Here is a 17,534-nt window from a genome sequence, read left to right as displayed (position 1 = left end):
CTTCAAATATGTAATCAAAGTCAAGCGAAAAAAGACGAAATTGCTGATGTCAGTGTACTCGACCCAGTGCACCTTAAAGATGTGCTAAGCCTCGGGAAGTGTGCCAAATGACTATTTAACCCCTGACCCCCCTCAGACAAAAAAAAAAAAAGCATTTTGGGCATTTTGGAGCACTTTTCTGGGCAGATTCTCTCTCTCTCTCTCTCTCTCTCAAAAAACATCCAAAAACCTTTGATTTCTCCATTTTCTTAACAATCAAGAGTTAGTGTTCTTGCACTCTTTTTCCTCTCCTTGGTCTTAGGACATTTGATTTGAGGTTTTAAGGGTGTAGATGTAGCTTTTTAGTTACTATCTACACCATTTGCTTTATCTTGCTTTATATTATACTTTATTGTTTTCCATAGTACATCTCTTGCTTTATCTTGCTTCCTAGCCATAGCTTTCCTAGCATGTCTCCTTGCTTTCTAGCTTGTTTTATTGCTTTTATGATGTTGGCCTAACTTTCTTGGGCTAGGATATGCCTAAATACCATGTTTATGCTTAGATCTATATGTTTATGTCCTCCATACCATGTTTATGCTTAGATCTATATGTTCGTGTGCTCCTTGCCATGTTTATGCTTAGATCTACATGTTTCCATGCTTGTTGTCATGCTTGTTCTTAGATCTATATGCATATGTGCTCCTTGCCATGTATATGTGTTTAGATCTACATATTTGGATGCTATGCCTAGTGCTTGTTATAGCTTTATGTCTCTTGTTATGCCTTTTTCTTGTGTTTTGGCCCTTGGGTAGGGTGTAGATCTAGATCTTGTGATCTAGGCCTACATCTTGTGATCTAGGCCTACATCCATGCACCTAGGCCTATATTAACAGGTTTCGTCATTTCCTTTATGCATGTGTTTGCTTACTTGCTTCTATGCTTCATATCCATGTTTGTTTGGCTAGATCTAAGTTCTAGCCATGCTTTGTGCCCTCCGTAGGCTTATGCTTGTCAGTCTTTGGGGCCACTTGCTTGTGTGGTTACATCTATCCCTCTTGTGGCTTGTTTGGATGTAACCGCTTGTGAGATACGTCCTCGTGATGTTGGCTTGCTTGATGTATACCGTTCTTCGCTCTGTGCGATGTTATGCTTGCCTTGCTTGCTTTGTGCCACTTGTTTGGCTTTCTTTATTTCTTTGCATTTATTCACGCTTGCCTATATGTTCATGCATGAGTCCTTGAGTGTTTGTGTCATTAAGCCTAGTTCCTATGACCTCGTGCAGGTGCACACCGATCCTTGATACATGAGACCCCAAGTCCCTTTTAGGAGCTTTGCTTGATTGCACATGTGTCATCCGTACTCCAATTTAATGGAATTATGTACACCCAAGCCAAACCAACATTTTTCCTCCCAATTTTGTTAAAGTCCTGACTGCCAATGACTATAGCTCGTTTTTAATTTCCAATGTCTGAAAATTAAGATTTTACTAAAACAAAGGATTGTCTATGGACAAGCATTGTAGGGTGCCTACACGTTCCCCACACATAACCAGACTTCCAAACTTAAGAATCAAGAATTTTTATACATACGAATTAGAATAGGAAAAACAACATTTTTTTCTTAGCCTAGAACTGGTAATAAAATCAAATAGAGTCAAGTGACCAATAACACCTTAGAAAAAACCCAATGATTGGTGGCAACTTCACTTACCTTTGGTAACTCATTAAAATTGACACATTTCCAGTCGCACACTAGAGGTCTACCCTTCTTCACAGCACCCAAGCTCCGAGCCCACACACACACCCTATGTATGCCCCTCAAGGGCACACGAGCATCGCCACAATAGGTGGTCAACCATCGCGAGGCATTGACAACTTCAAAAGAGTTTGGAAAATCTCCAAATTTGTGTATAGAACACTACCCTATTCTGTCTTCAAAAACGTGCTCAAGGGTTTGTATTTATATGCCCTTAAGATCCATTAAACCCCTAAATCAAACGGTTGATTTGAGAAGTTGAAAATATGTTATGCACGACTCTCAATTGATCAAAAGTGCATTTCAATCGATCAAAGTAAGTGGATTTGGACCTACTAAGCTGCAGTCGAAATGCAGTCTTCTAGCAGTCCAATTTTTGTATTATTAAGTCTTGACTTGTTCTAAACCTAATTTGTCTTGATCCCAATGTTTATTCAACATTAAATAACTAAACAAACTTAGTTCTAAAATGTTACAGTTGTTCATGGTTGCTAGTATAAAAATATAAACTCTACAGTTGCATTTATAGATAAAGTTTAAGATTGATAATCCATGCAATTTATCTGTTGTAGAATATGAATTTGTGAAAGCTGGGATTTGTATTGAAAACACAAGAGCTATTTAGACACCCAATTAACAAATTACGGCTAGATTGCTTTTACTCTTATTTAATCAAAGTGCAAAAACAAGAGTAAATGTGCGCAATGAACCGATACTACTCTAGTGCATAAATATGATCAACAAACAATAAAAGTAAAGTACAAAAGTAAGGGAAGAAGGATGCAAATACAAGATAACACGCCGATGTGTTATTAAAGAGGAAACCGAAGAACTCGACGAAAAACCTCTCAACCGCCCTCCAAGCCGTAATCGATCCACTCGAGAATAAAGTTGGAATACACAAATATAAAAAACCCTCCAAGCCTAGTCTACCCAATGTACTTGAGCCCTCCAAGCTCCTGCTACCAACGGATTTCACGGAGTCATGTCTTCTCTAGCTTTCCGGATCCCGCAATACGCCCGATTGCATCCGCCAAGCCTCACCGACTTCTTTTGGTAAATCCCTAAAGCTTCCCAAGCTCTAAAACACTCTCTACACTCTGAAAATGTGTGGGTTGTGTTTGGGTACAAATCTCCTCTCAAGGTATGACAATGGGAGAGAGAAGGAGAAGAGGCTAGGATGATTTCTCACTAAGGATTAGTAGCTCTCTCTCTAAAAGATGGGTGTGTGTGTTGTTGAAAACCTATTTAGGGTTTTTATCTTTGAATGGCCTCCTCATACATTTGTGGGTAATGAGGGTATATATAGTGTGGGTGAAGGGTAAGAAAGTCACACTTAAGAAACCTCCAAGCAGAGAGTTTCCTGGGTATCTCGCGGGAAGGCCTTACCTGCGAGACACTCGCGAAATCCTCCAGGCTGGCACGACTCTTCAGCTTCCAAGATGTACTTCTCATGTGGTTCTTTCCAGGTTAGCTTCTAGCTAGACAGTCGTGAAATCCACTGATTCTTCATTTTATGCTCGATTCTTCACCAACTTAATACTAAACCCAATACAATAAAATCCCACAAAATACAAGGAACAAATTAAAGTAAATACAACACTTTTTGTCATGGAATAAAGCCAATATAAAATATAGTTGTAAATCACAACTTTTCAATCTCCCCCTTTGGCTATTCCGTGACAAAACACCCTATAACAGACTCTAGATTTAAACGTGAGTTTGGGAACAATGGCAAAACTCACTCTCACCTAAATTTAGAAGCTGTGAAGCACTTGGAACATATATACCTGTAACCTAAAACACTTGTACAAAACACATTAGACCCCCAAGGTAAAGCAAGTAATAAAAGGACAAGTATAATGTAACAAGTAAAATGCGATCAAGCAAACAAGATGTGAAACATATAAGCATCTTGATCATACACCAAAACAGTCATATGGAAATGACTACAATGATCATATAGCAAAGCAAAATGATTATCCAAACATGCAACCAATAAAGCACAATAGCATAAGGATGTATGCATGTCCAACACATAACCAATGCAAAACACCAAAGTATTTGCATTAAGGATACAAGATCCGACAAGGGCACAAGAACACACAACCAATACAAAACACAAAAGGTATTTGCATTAGGGATACATGATCTAATAAGGGCACAAGTGTCTTCCAACACATAAATACGATGCAATGAGAGCAGCAAAGCATAGATACTAAAGGAACTCAAAGCACCATAAAGCAACGAGAAAACAAGCATAATGTAAACCAAACAAAACAATGTTTTCTCAAAAAAGGTTTTCTTCTCCCCCTTGGTATATGCATCTCCCCTATGGCTTTCTCCCCCTACAAATGTGCACAAGGTAGAATTTCTGCCCCTAAGAATGTGCACATGGGTCATATAGAAATGAAAAAACACTCCGGTATACAATCCGGTATACTCTCCCCCTTTTTGTCACAAATAGACAAGTGAATCAAGAGGAAGGAGGGAAAGAAAAGAAGGTATGAATAAGGGTAACAATGCATATGGAGTGCAAGATGAATGAAAAAAAAAAAAAAGCTCAAACGGAAGACAAAAACAAAGAATGCTACAAAGCATAATGTAAACATGACATGTTAAGGATGATGAAACATGATATAGACCTAAGCATGACATAGACACAAGAACATGTTATATGTGCTAAAAGGGTCTAAAAAGACTTAAATAGCATGAGTGAATGCAAAATATGTCAAGTGTTAGAATGTGTGCAGCAAAGGTGCATCTAGTGTGCATGTGAGATGCATGACCAATGCATGAAAAAGCACTCATGGGGTAAAGTGTATAAAACATACCACCAATGATCAAAACATGATAAAATTGAATAATTATGATGATCCCCAAAGTTTGGTACTCATTGGAGTCCAAAACAACGAGAAAATGTCATTTGGACATTTTATCAAACATTTAGAGTACACACACTACACATGTATGTTATACAATGCAAGAACATATGAAAATCTTACCTGAAAATATGTTATTTTTTCCACAAGGCGCCAACATCCAAAGCAAAACATCATTTAAAACAAAGCCCAATCAAAAAGATTGACAAAAATTAAGTTCTCCAACCCCCTTTTGAGAAAATCTCAACTATGAACATAAAACTCCCAAAAACATAATATAAGGATCAAAATAAATTAAAAGAGTTAGAGATTACCTTAGAGATGTTAATGGAATGAAAAACACTTGAATTTAGTTGGGTTTTGATGTAGAAACATTAAAACAGGGGTTTGGGAGAGGATGGGAGACGTTTAAAACAAATGACCCACGAAATGCCCTTTAAAAGCTGATCTGAAAATTTTCGTGGGAAGTTTTGTTGGTTACATACCTGCAAAATTTCGCTGGTATTTCGCTGGTAAGCTTTACTCATGAAAGTCGCGAAACAGTCACGAAACTCTCTGTCCAAAGCTGAAAACCTTAAGAATTGGACCTTTTAACTTGTGACTGAGCTTACACATGAAATAAGTCACGAAAACACCCAGAAAATATGTTTTTCACACAAAAACAACTTGAAAAACTTTGAAAAACATGGGTGATACAAATCCCCTTCAAAAGCAAACGAAAAGAACAAAAATCTTTTTCGTTTGATCAACATATGGTTGAGCACACACACATCACATTTGAACATATATAAACACACAAATGAAATAAGCATTCATTGAACAAAGTTTTATGTGTTGTGTGTGAGTATCAAATGTGAAATAGTCCTTAGTCAAGAGTGAAGCTTCAATGATCAATTCAACCAAGTCAAACACAAATAGTACTAAGTCAAGTGGACTATCTCATTATAGAAATGAACATATATGATCTCCCACAAAAAATGATTACATAACTTTAAAGCTTCTAATTTGGCTTCTTTACAAATCATAACATTTGATCATTTTTGAACAAAAACATCTCAGTTTGAGATCGATGCTTGAACTTTTTGATATTTCAACTTTGTGAGTGAGCCTTTGGCTTTTGAGGCACCATACATTTTGATACAAGTCGCTTTCCCTTTTTCCTAGTCAAATACTAGTATGTACGATGGCTTTTGCAGCTCAATATCTCTTTTCGAGATTAGACATTTGATGAGCTCTTCAAGCAAAAACATAAAAACGTGAGAAAAGATATAAGCACAAGTCTATGCATGTATCAAGACCAACAAGACTATTGACTAATCATTCAAGATTTTTCCCACAAAGATAGATGTGCATACAAAAACAAGCTAAGCTCGTAAATGCACTACGCCATTAGTACGAAGGTACTAGGCCAAACTCACATGAGATATGTGCTCAAATATATACAATCAAACTTTTTGAATTTTTCACTTTTTATGTGTTTTTGGATTTTTACACACACAAAAACAAAAGTATAAAAGTAAGATCAAATGCAAAAACAATAAAAACAATGCATATAAAGAGTTTCAAGATGCACAAATGGATGACAATGAAGCATCTAATGCAAAAAGGGTTCTACAAAGATCGAAAGAATTAGATCAAGGACCAAAAGAGCAAAAGCTCAACCATAGGAACCCTTTCTCATCCAAACGGAATGATTGTTTGGAATGAGTGTCTCATGAGAAGTGAGACGAGGGTTGGAAGAATGAGAACTAGAGATGCACATAGACAAGGAGGTAAGAACATCAAAAACTTTCTTCAACAACTTACTATAGTCTCCCAAAACCGGTTTAGCTTTCATAGCACAACTTCCAAGAAGCTCAAGTTTCTCTTTTCTTTTTATTCTTTTAAGAGCTTGAAACTTAGAGCAATGAGGTCTTAGATGACCAAAGGCACCACAATGGTGACAAACAATGGGTTTAGGTCCACTAGGCTTTTTAGGGAGGGATTTAGTAACATGGTTTTGTCCTTTTGTCAACATGGAACATTAAGGTCTTATGTGACCGATCACACCACAATGGTGGCAAGTAGGGACAAACTTAGATCCACTCAACTCCCTAGGATGAGACCTAATCAAAGGTTTTGGCTTAAGAGCCTTTCTCTCCATCTTTTGATTTCTTTTGTGTGGAGAAATGTACACCAATTTGTCCTTTGAGGTAGAACACACAATCGGGTACCACAACATGATTGCAACAAATATTTTCATCATTTTTAACACTTGGTTCAGCAATCAAACACTTGGCATGCATCTTAAGAGATTCATTTTCACATTTTAGCTCATCAACTAGTTTGTTAGACAAAACAAGTTTAGCATCCAATTCCATATTCAAACATTCAAACTCTTTCAGCTTTTCAAGAGAACTTTCAGCAAGCTTCTTATACTTTTCAACCAATTTATTGGATTCATTGAGCTTAGCAATCAAATCATTCTTTTCACTAGTGAATTTGCTCAAATTCTCCTGAAACTTCTTAACCTTTTTCTTCAAGAGTTTGACATTTGGAATATTAACAACACCCATAGATTCATGTAACATGTCATTACAATATTGAGGATTAACACTCATGCAGGCATTTTCACAAACACATGGCATGTTACAATCGACAACATCCATAGAAGCATACAAAACACTATCCATGGCAATACACACAAAAGGGTCAAGGATCACGCTTAGGTAATGAAACCAAAACAAGTGTACACGCTTTGATACCAATTGAAAGCTCAGATTTGTGTTCAAAACACAAGAGTTGTTTAGACCCCTAATTAACAAATTACGGCTAGATTGCTTTTACTCTTACTTTATCAAAGTGCAGAAACAAGAGTAAATGTGCACAATGAACCGATACTACTCTAGTGCATAAATATGATCAACAAAAAATAAAATTAAAGCATAGGAGTAAGGGAAGAAGGATGCAAACACAAGATAACACGCCGATGTGTTATCGAAGAGGAAACCGAAGAACTCGGTCAAAAACCTATCCGCCGCCCTCCAAGCCGTAATCGATCCACTAGAGAATAAAGTTGAATTACACGAATAACGAAAGACCCTCCAAGCCTAGTCTATCCAATGTACTTGAGCCCTCCAAGCTCCTGCTACCAATGGACTTCATGGAGTTATGTCTTCTCTAGCTTTCTGGATCCCGCAATATGCCCGATTGCATCTGCCAAGCCTCACCGGCTTCTTTTGGCAAATCCCTAAAGCTTCCCAAGCTCCAAAACACTCTCTACACTCTGAAAAGGTGTGGGTTGTATTTGGGTACAAATCTCCTCTCAAGGTATGACAATGAGAAAGGGAAGGAGAAGAGGCCAGGATGATTTCTCACTAAGGATTAATAGTTCTCTCTCTAAAATATGGGTGTGTGTGTTGTTGAAAACCTATTTAGGGTTTTTCTCTCTGAATGGACTTCTCATACATTTGTGGGTAATGTGTTAGGATTAGTAACCTTAAATCCTATTGTATGATGCTATGTATGATTTAATGTTGTGTTTAATAAAATTGTTTTATTATTATTTAAAATAATGGTAACATGAATATTTGGACATTATCATATAGTCTATGAGATGCATAGTATGTGATTTAGTTATAGAAGATATAAGTCACAAGTTTTTTGTAAACTCAGAATTTATAGTTCAAAGTCGGTGATGAAATTGGGCATTTCATCTGCGACGACTATAACGTATCAACTAAGATGATTTGTCTTGATCATAGAAGTGGAGACATCTAGTTGATATGTTGATATGTTGATATGTTTTAAGAGTCAAAACATATTGAACTGGGCTGCTGTGAGATTTATTATTCTCCTAACGACTGTCAAATGAATAATAAATCTCACAACTTCTATTTGCATGAACTCTTAATCCTGAGAGAATAATGGACATGATCATGACGTGTAGGTTGCTTTGATATATCAGGAGTGAGATCTAAAGTAACGGTCAAAATCTCAGTATGTTGGGCAGCCACATTTAGTGTTGATGGAACATATATTCTCAAGATGGAATTCATAATCTCTTAACGGAGATATAAAATATTCCCTTGAGATAAGTTTAATGGGTTTAGTTATTCAGAGTGTTAGGCCTAACCACTTTAGTAAAGAGTTACTAAAGTATATATTTATGAAATTAGATTTCATAAATATATGATGAATAACTTAAAGGATTAAACCGGGTACTCAAGGATTAAGATGTAGTAATTTTCAAAGTGGTAGTTTATATTTATGACTTTGTATTACTACGAATATTTTATGAAAGAGTTGCATGTATAATAAAGTCTTGGGATATAATTTATTAATAAGGCCTAGAGTGCAATTATATTTATAAAGTGGTATTAAATATAATTAATGGTAACTTTGAACTTGTCAAGAGTTGACGGAAAAGCATAAGGCTCATTGGAGCTAGTATCTTATTGGTCCCTTTTGATCCCACTCCAAACCACACACTAAAACCCAATTGGAAAGGCCCAATAGGTCAGCCCAATTAGATAATTAGTTAGTTATAAATGGAGAAATATATAGAATGTTTTATTAAGAAAAAGAAATGGTGTGTATGTGAGAGTGAGACACACTTTCATTCTCCCTTTGAAAACTGATTGAGAGACTACACATCTTAGGCGTAAAGTGAAATTGGAGTGAAGATTAAAAGTATTCCCGAGTACTTCAATCTTTGGTTTTAAATTTCACCACACCAAGATACACAGTCTTGTTCTTAAATTGTGAAATTTACATAGTGCACGTTATCAATCATGAATAAAATAGATCCTTGTTTGTTGCTTCAACTATGTGTTTTGTATGAGATACAAAACCAGTTTTTTTCTTCAATTGGTATCAAAGCCAGGTTTTCATATCATGATTGTATAGCGTGTGATTGGATTTTAGAATTTTAGAAAACCGTTATCTTTGTGTTTTCAAATTTCTGCATAAAGATATTATTCCATAAACCTTGTGTGCATTGATCAATATATGCCATATATTGTTTTGCATGACACCAAGAGTGCACGGATTGGTCGTTCATTCAATTGTGCATTCATTCAATTGTGCCGTGTTTTATCATTGCCAAGGATATTGAATCCGTACATATATATATTGCAAGTGGGATTCAATTGTGCCATGTTTTATCATTTCCAAGGATATTGAATCGGTATATATATTGCAAGTGGGATTGTATTGAATGCGTGATTCAGTTATATATATACCGCTTAGCATTCATTGCATGAATTGAATATTAATGCATGGCTTGAATCTTGTTGCATGGATTAGCCATCATGTATACGTTAGTTATCTTTATAAGGATTCCATGTAAGTCATGTATTTCCTTCAATCCGTATGTATATATATATATATATATATATATATATATATATATATATATATATATATATGAACCCATATGAAGGAAGTGATATTAGGATTGGCTTGAGTACAAATCCTTGATGGCACGCAACCCATATATATATTGTAATGTAATAATCTTATATTACATATATGAAACCGTATATTATATTATGATATAATATAATATATATAATATGAGTTTATATTATATATAATTTAATATAGTTTTATAATGTAATATGAGTTTATATTACGTTATATATATTTATATATATATTAATGCTAGGATTTTGAAATTTATTCCTAATGAGATTAGGATTATGTTTTCAAAGTGTCTAGCATTATTATGGTTCTTGACCTTAAAAATCTTTATTTTAAAATATCTAGTGAGAGAGAAATATAAGGGTTGGATCTCATGGTCTCCATTATCGGTTCATAGTAGTGTGAGATAAGCATCTCGTCTTGCCGTATATGCCTCGCGATCCCAAAGGAGGGTGTTTATTTCATAGTACTACATGATTGAAATTACTCGTTTAAAGTAGTGTGGACAAACACCTCGTCTTGGCGTATATGCCTCGCGATCTCAAAGGAGGGTGTTTCGTTTCATGGTACTACAAGTTTAAACACTATAAAAGGGAGATGAAATGTGGCTAGACATGACTCTAGATAATGGTGTACACTAGACTAAGTGTAATGTTAACCTCCCAAAGGAGCTATGTCATTATTACTTAGAGGATAAAGGTAATACGGCATATTATTAATGTTTGATAAGAGTTATCATGATAGCACTAATAATGAGAATAGTTTTCAACCAATTAATGTGTTTATAATAAACTTGCTACCAAGGAATTATAGACATGGATTGGGTTGTCGTTGCATATAATATTTTATGGTTTTATTAAGGTTCCATATTATATGCTTATATGCTAAATTAATAATATCCAGTTTACTTATTATATTCATGTTTATTATTTTTAGATTTAAATCATGGCATCATTTAGCCAACTTGTTGCTATTATTAACTAAAACAAACTAACTGGATCTAACTATGTTGACTGGAAAAGAAATTTGAAAATTGTTCTTACTACTAAAGAGCACAAATATGTGCTTACTTAACCATGTCCTAGCTTTCCTTCATTAGATGCTCCTCTTGAGGAAAAATAGTGATATGATCGTTGGCAGAAATCTAATGAGATGGCCAAGTGCTATATCCTAGCATCTATTTCAAATGTTCTACAGCATCAAATGCAGGATGTAAAACTTGCTTCGGACATAATGCTTAGTCTAAAGGAGATGTTTGGAGAGCAAGGCCGTTCAGCAAGGCAAGAAACCATGAGGAAAATTTATAATACCAAAAGGCTGCAGGAAGTTCAGTGAGGGAGCATTGTCTTAGGATGATTGCTAATCTGAACATATTAAAAGTTTTAGGTGCCGACATTGATGGAGAATCCCAAGTGGATATGATACTCCAGTCACTACCGGAATCATTCAAGGAATTCAGACTTAATTATAATATGAACAAAAAGATTTATTCTTTGTCTGAATTAATGAATGAGTTAGTGGTGGCGGAAGGCATCCTTGGTACTTCTAGTGTTGAAGCTAATGTGGGTGAAGCTTCTACTTCTCAACCTAAGTTGAAAGGCAAGGGTAAGAAGAAGAAGAAGAAGGACTTCAAGAAGAAAGATGGTAAACAAATTACCTTAGGAGTTGTCAACAAAGGAAAGAAAACCAAAGGAAAGTGTTTTCATTGTGGTGAGAAAGGACATTGGAAGAGGAATTGTCCAACATTTAAGGCTGCCAAGAATAAGGGTATGAAAAGTTCATTTTTTCTTGAAATATGTTTGGTAAAGAATCCAACGGATTCCTGATGTGTGGATTCAGGTTGTACTAATCATATCTGCAATTCTTTGTAGGGGTTCTAGGAGACCAGAAAGTTGAATGATGGAGAACTATTTCTTACTTTGGCAGATGGGAGCAAGATTCCGATTGAAGCTGTTGGACTGTTTAATTTATGTTTTAAGTCTAGAGTTTTAATATTGGAAGACTGTTTGTATGTACCTAATGTTCGTAGAAATTTAATTTCTGCAACTTACTTAGGTAAGCATGGATATTGTGTTATCCTCAAAGACAATGTTGTAATAAAGAAGGATACAATGTTTATTTGTTCTAGCAATATTGTGGATGGTCTTTATATTTTAACTCCTAACAAGCATGAATTATACAATTTTGAATTAGATAGTAGCTCTCATGTAAAATCATTAAAGAGAAAGTTTCCTTCTACTAGTAATGCATATCTATGGCACTTGCATTTGGGTCATATTAATTCAAATAGGATTCAAAGACTAATCAAAGATGGACTTTTATAGCCTATGGACTTTGATGGATTTTCAGTTTGCGAATCTTGTTTGGAAGGTAAAATGACCAAACAACCTTTTATTGCAAAAGGTAGAAGAGCCCAAGAATTGCTTGAATTAGAACATACAGATGTATGTGGTCCTACGTCAACCCAAGCAAACGGAGGTTATGAGTATTTCATCACTTTTACGGATGATTACTCAAGATATGGTTATGTGTACCTAATGAGACAGAAGTTTGAAGCCTTTGAAAAGTTCAAAGAGTTTAGGGTTGAAGTTGAAAATCAATTGGGTAAACGCATAAAGGCCATTCGATCTGATCGAGGGGGCGAATACCTTCTTAGGGATATCAAGGATTACCTAATTCAAAATGGGATTATCTCCTAATTGACTGCACCTGGAACTCCCCAACAAAATGGTGTAGCGGAGAGATGGAATAGGACTCTTTTGGAAATGGTTAGGTCCATGATGAGTTATTCAACTTTACCAGTTTCTTTTTAGGGATATGCACTAAAAACTGCTATGCATATTTTGAATTTGGTTCCATCAAAATCTGTTCCCAACACACCCAAGGAATTGTGGAGTGGGCGTAAGCCTAGTATGATGTGCATGAAATAAATAAAATAAAGTACTCACATATCTACATATTTAGCCTTACTTTTATGTTATTTTGTTACTGATTATATAATATCTTTGTGTTGTAGGTAACAAGAGCTTTACATGCAAAGTGGGGCTAAGCCAATTGAATCAAGCCAACTTTCATCCAGCCAGGCATGAATTCAAGAGAAGACCAACCCAATTAAATCCAAGTCCAATTCGGATTAGGATTCCAGCTTGGACATCAGTAGTAATTTTGGCATAACTTTCGGCTCAGATATTCAATCAAGATGATTCAAGTTGGGGTGGAAATTTAACTTAAAGGGCTACAACTTTGTAGTTTACCAAAAGTCCAAATTTTGACATTAAATGGGCCAAAATCATCGGTTAAGTGAAGCCTAAAAATCTGCGATTTTCTCCATACGGGAATAGGATTCCTTGACCTATTTAAAGGCTCTTTAGGGAAAAAAGAAAAAAACCAGAGAGGAAAAGGGGGTGCCGCGTAGAAGAACTTGTTTTGGGAGTCATTACGAAGAGGAGGATCTGAGGCCAAAGGCGAGAGCTTCATGTTGATCAACTGATTCAGATGAAAAACATAAGTTTTATTTGTTTTCTTTTCAATTTTATTATGAACTAAATTTATTTTCTAGAGCGTTGATGTAGTCTAGCAATGAACACACAATTTATAGTCTGAGTTATTTTATTTTTAATATTTCCATGATTGAGTGTTTAATTCTTATTCTTAATGCTTACTTTTTTTTTTTTTTACGAATTATTGTTTGACCAATTGAATTACAATGAGACCGAGAGGTGATTTGTTATTTTAGTTCTAGAATTAAACATCATTAGTTGAGCGAAAGTAGAGATGCTTTACTGCAATTAGTATGATTTTTCAGAAAATTCAAAGTACGTAATGAATCTCCAATTAATTAAATTCACATAGAGATATGAGATTGTTAGTTGAAGATATTTTTGATATTATTTGAGAGAAGATATTGAATACTTAAGAAATCTTTAATCATCAACGGGAGATTATTAAAATTTAATAATTAGGAAGAATAAATTGTGTGGGATTTGTTAGGTGAAATCAACCGCTCTAGATCCATTCTTATCATATTTTTACACTTTTAGATTTTTTCATTTTGTTAATCTTTTATTCGTAGATTTATTTTTATTAAAAATAGTTTAATTTAATTCAGATAGTAGAACGTTCCATTTATTTTCGATTTTCCAAATAGTAATTAATTTAGTGAATTTCGGTATTCAAAAACATAGTTAATTCCTGTGGGTTCGACATTCGTTTTCTAAAAACACTTTACTACTTGTTACGATTCTGTGCGCTTGTAGATTATTTTACGCGAACAATTTTTTGGCGCCGTTGCCGGGGATTAACTATTTGTTATTGATATTGATACTAGCTAGATATTTACTACTCTGGATTTTATTTTATTTATTAAAAAATAATATTTAAATTAGGTGCATCTGAGTTTGTTTTCTTTCTTTTCAGGAATTCGAAGTGCATGACCATATCTAAACTGTTAGAGCATACACTCTTTGATCCTGAAATTGAAAGAACTTTACGTCAGCTCAAGAATGAAAAGAAGGAAGAGGCCAACACATCTCTATCTAATATGGCCGATCAAGAGCAAAAGGCGTTAAGAGATTATGCTACGCCCTCAGTAAATGGAGCTACATCAAGCATAAGGAGGCCAACCATACAAGCCAATAATTTTGAGATCAAGCCGGCCATCATTCAGATGATACAGCAGACTGTCCAGTTCGGGGGGCTGTCACAAGAGGATCCTAATGTCCATATTGCAAATTTCTTGGAAATTTGTGATACTTTTAAACATAACAGAGTGACAGATGATGTGATTCGACTAAGACTTTTTCCCTTCTCACTTAGGGATAAAGCAAAAGTTTGGTTGGATTCTTTGCCACCTAGCATCATTACTACATGGGAGGAGTTGGCTAAAAAATTCTTAGCAAAATATTTCCCTCCTGCAAAGACAGCAAAGCTAAGGAATGATATCACCATGTTCATCCAATTTGAGGGTGAATCATTATATGAAGCATGGGAGAGGTACAAAGATTTATTGTGAAGGTGTCCTCATCATGACCTTCCAGCATGGCTTCAAGTGCAAACATTCTACAATGGTCTAGGAGCTACAAACATGTCTATGGTTGATGCAGTAGTTGGTGGAGCTTTAATGAGTAAAACTCATGAGGCAGCCTATGAACTTCTGGAAGAGTTGGCATCCAACAACTATCAATGGCCTACAGAAAGAGCAATGACAAGAAAGATAGCTGGTGTTTTAGAACTTGATTCTATTACCTCATTGGTGGCACAAATGGAAACTTTGTCTCAACAACTAGGTAAAATGAATGTTAATGCTATTCAAACAAATGTTGTTTGTGATCATTGTTCAGGAAATCATTTTAGTGCTGACTACCAAGTGTGAAATCCTTTTGCCCAATCGAGTTATGGACAAGCAAATTACGTGTCAAATTTTCAACGTCAAAATAATCCATACTCGAACATGTACAATCCTGGATGGAGGAATCACCCCAAATTTTCATGGAGCAATAACCAAGGGTAGGCTAAACCACCTCAGTAATTTCCACAATAAGAGAAGAAGCTGACACTTGAGGACATGTTCATGCAATACTTGCAGAAGACAGATGTGGCGATCCAAAACAACTCAGCTTCAATCCGTAATCTTGAGGTACAGATCAGTCAGCTCTCAAGCATGCTCACAAAGAGGACTGCAGGAACTTTACCAAGCAACACTGTCACCAATCCGAAAGAACATGTAAAGGCAATATCATTGAGAAGTGGACGAACATATGAGGAGCCAAAATTAACAAATACAAAACAAGATGAACTTGTAGATAATGAGGAGTCAAAGATGAAGGAGGCCGAGTCAGAGATGAAAGAAGTGGAGCAAGCTGAGAAGACTAAGGAGAATGAAAGAGCTTTAAAATCAAAAAAATACAGGGAAGTTACTTTTGAGACTTATTCTCCTTCAATTTATGATCCACCAATTCCTTTTCCGCAAAGATTAAGAAAAAACAATGTGGATGATCAGTTTTCTAAATTTCTAAGTATATTTAAGCAATTGCATATTAATATTCCTCTCATTGAAGCTTTGGAACAAATGCCTAAATATGCTAAATTTTTGAAGGATATTATATCAAAGAAGCGGAAATTGGAGGAGCATGAAACAATAATGCTGACAGAGGAGAGTAGTGCAATCTTACAAAAGAAGCTGCCGCCTAAGCTAAAAGATCCAGGGAGTTTCACTATCCCTTGCACTATAGGAAAATCTTATTTTGATAGAGCTTTATGTGATTTGGGGGCAATTATTAATCTAATGCCTTTCTCTGTTTTCAGGAAATTGGGTCTTGGAGAAGTAAAGCCGACCACTATCTCTTTACAATTGGTGGATAGATCCATTAAATATCCAAGAGGAGTCATTGAGGATGTATTAGTAAAAGTTGACAAGTTCATCTTCCCTGCTGACTTCATTGTCCTTGATATGGATGAGGACGAGGAGATCCCTTTGATATTGGGTCGACCTTTCCTTGTGACGGGGAGGACCTTAATTGATGTCCAGCAAGGAAAACTTGTTTTGAGGGTTGGAGAGGATGAGGTCACTTTTGATGTATTTAAGTCTATAGAATTTCTTCCCGAGACACATTCTTGTTTTCAAATAAGTGACCGAGACGTGATCATGGCCGATGAGACTTATGCAATTGATTTTCTAAAGTTACCACTTGAGGTATGTCTTACTCGCTCTACACCTGTTAAATTCAATGATGAAAAGGTTAAGGAGTGTGAAAGATGTTTGGAGGCCACACCACTCTTTCCTCTTTCAATGCAACCAAAAGTGGAAAACTTGAAATCATGTCAGCCAACATCTCCACCAGAAGAACCACCTAAACTTGAGCTCAAACTACTTCCATCAAAGTTAAGATACGCTTTCTTAGGTCAAGACTCTACTCTTCCAGTTATTATTAACAGTTCTTTGAGTGATGTAGAGGAGGAAAAGTTGCTGAGAATCTTGCAGGAACACAAGATGGCTTTGGGTTGGACCATCTATGACATCAAAGGAATTAGTCCTTCAATTTGCACACACAAGATTTTAATGGAGGAAAAATATAAACCGATTATCCAACCCCAGAGAAGATTGAATCCATCAGTGCAAGAAGTGGTGCATAAAGAAGTGCTGAAGCTGTTAGACGCCGGAATTATTTATCCTATCTTGGACAGCGCATGGGTAAGTCCAGTACAAGTCATCCCAAAGAAAGGTGGAATAACCGTGATCAAAAATAATAATGATGAACTCATACCAACAAGGATGATCACGGGATGGTGAATGTGCATAGATTACAGAAGGCTTAATGATGCAACTCGGAAAGATCATTTTCCATTACCTTTTATTGATCAAATGCTAGAAAGACTTGCAGGGCATGCTTACTATTGTTTTCTGGATGGATACTCTGGTTATAATCAAATAGCCATCGCGCCTGAAGATCAAGAGAAAACCACTTTTACTTGTCCATATGGAACATTTGCATATAGGCAGATGCCTTTTGGCCT

The 17,534-nt window shown here is 35.7% G+C and overlaps 1 protein-coding gene and 1 non-coding gene across 2 annotated transcripts; one reads left to right on the top strand and one right to left on the bottom strand.

The window, feature by feature from the left end:
- Positions 1-14,946: 14,946 nt before the first annotated feature.
- On the bottom strand, positions 14,947-15,053 carry LOC142618128 (small nucleolar RNA R71). The gene has a single exon (XR_012841178.1). It is a non-coding gene; the product is annotated as a small nucleolar RNA R71 (small nucleolar RNA).
- Positions 15,054-15,585: 532 nt separating this feature from the next.
- On the top strand, positions 15,586-17,310 carry LOC142616497 (uncharacterized). Its single transcript, XM_075789338.1, has one exon. The coding sequence runs from the start codon at positions 15,586-15,588 to the stop codon at positions 17,308-17,310; it is 1,725 nt and encodes a 574-aa protein (XP_075645453.1).
- Positions 17,311-17,534: the final 224 nt, after the last annotated feature.

Source organism: Castanea sativa, chromosome 11 (genome assembly GCF_040712315.1).
Source record: "Castanea sativa cultivar Marrone di Chiusa Pesio chromosome 11, ASM4071231v1".
NCBI classification, from domain to species: Eukaryota; Viridiplantae; Streptophyta; class Magnoliopsida; order Fagales; family Fagaceae; genus Castanea; species Castanea sativa.
Note: the sequence above shows the minus strand (reverse complement) of the source record. Positions and strands in the feature narration are given on the sequence as shown.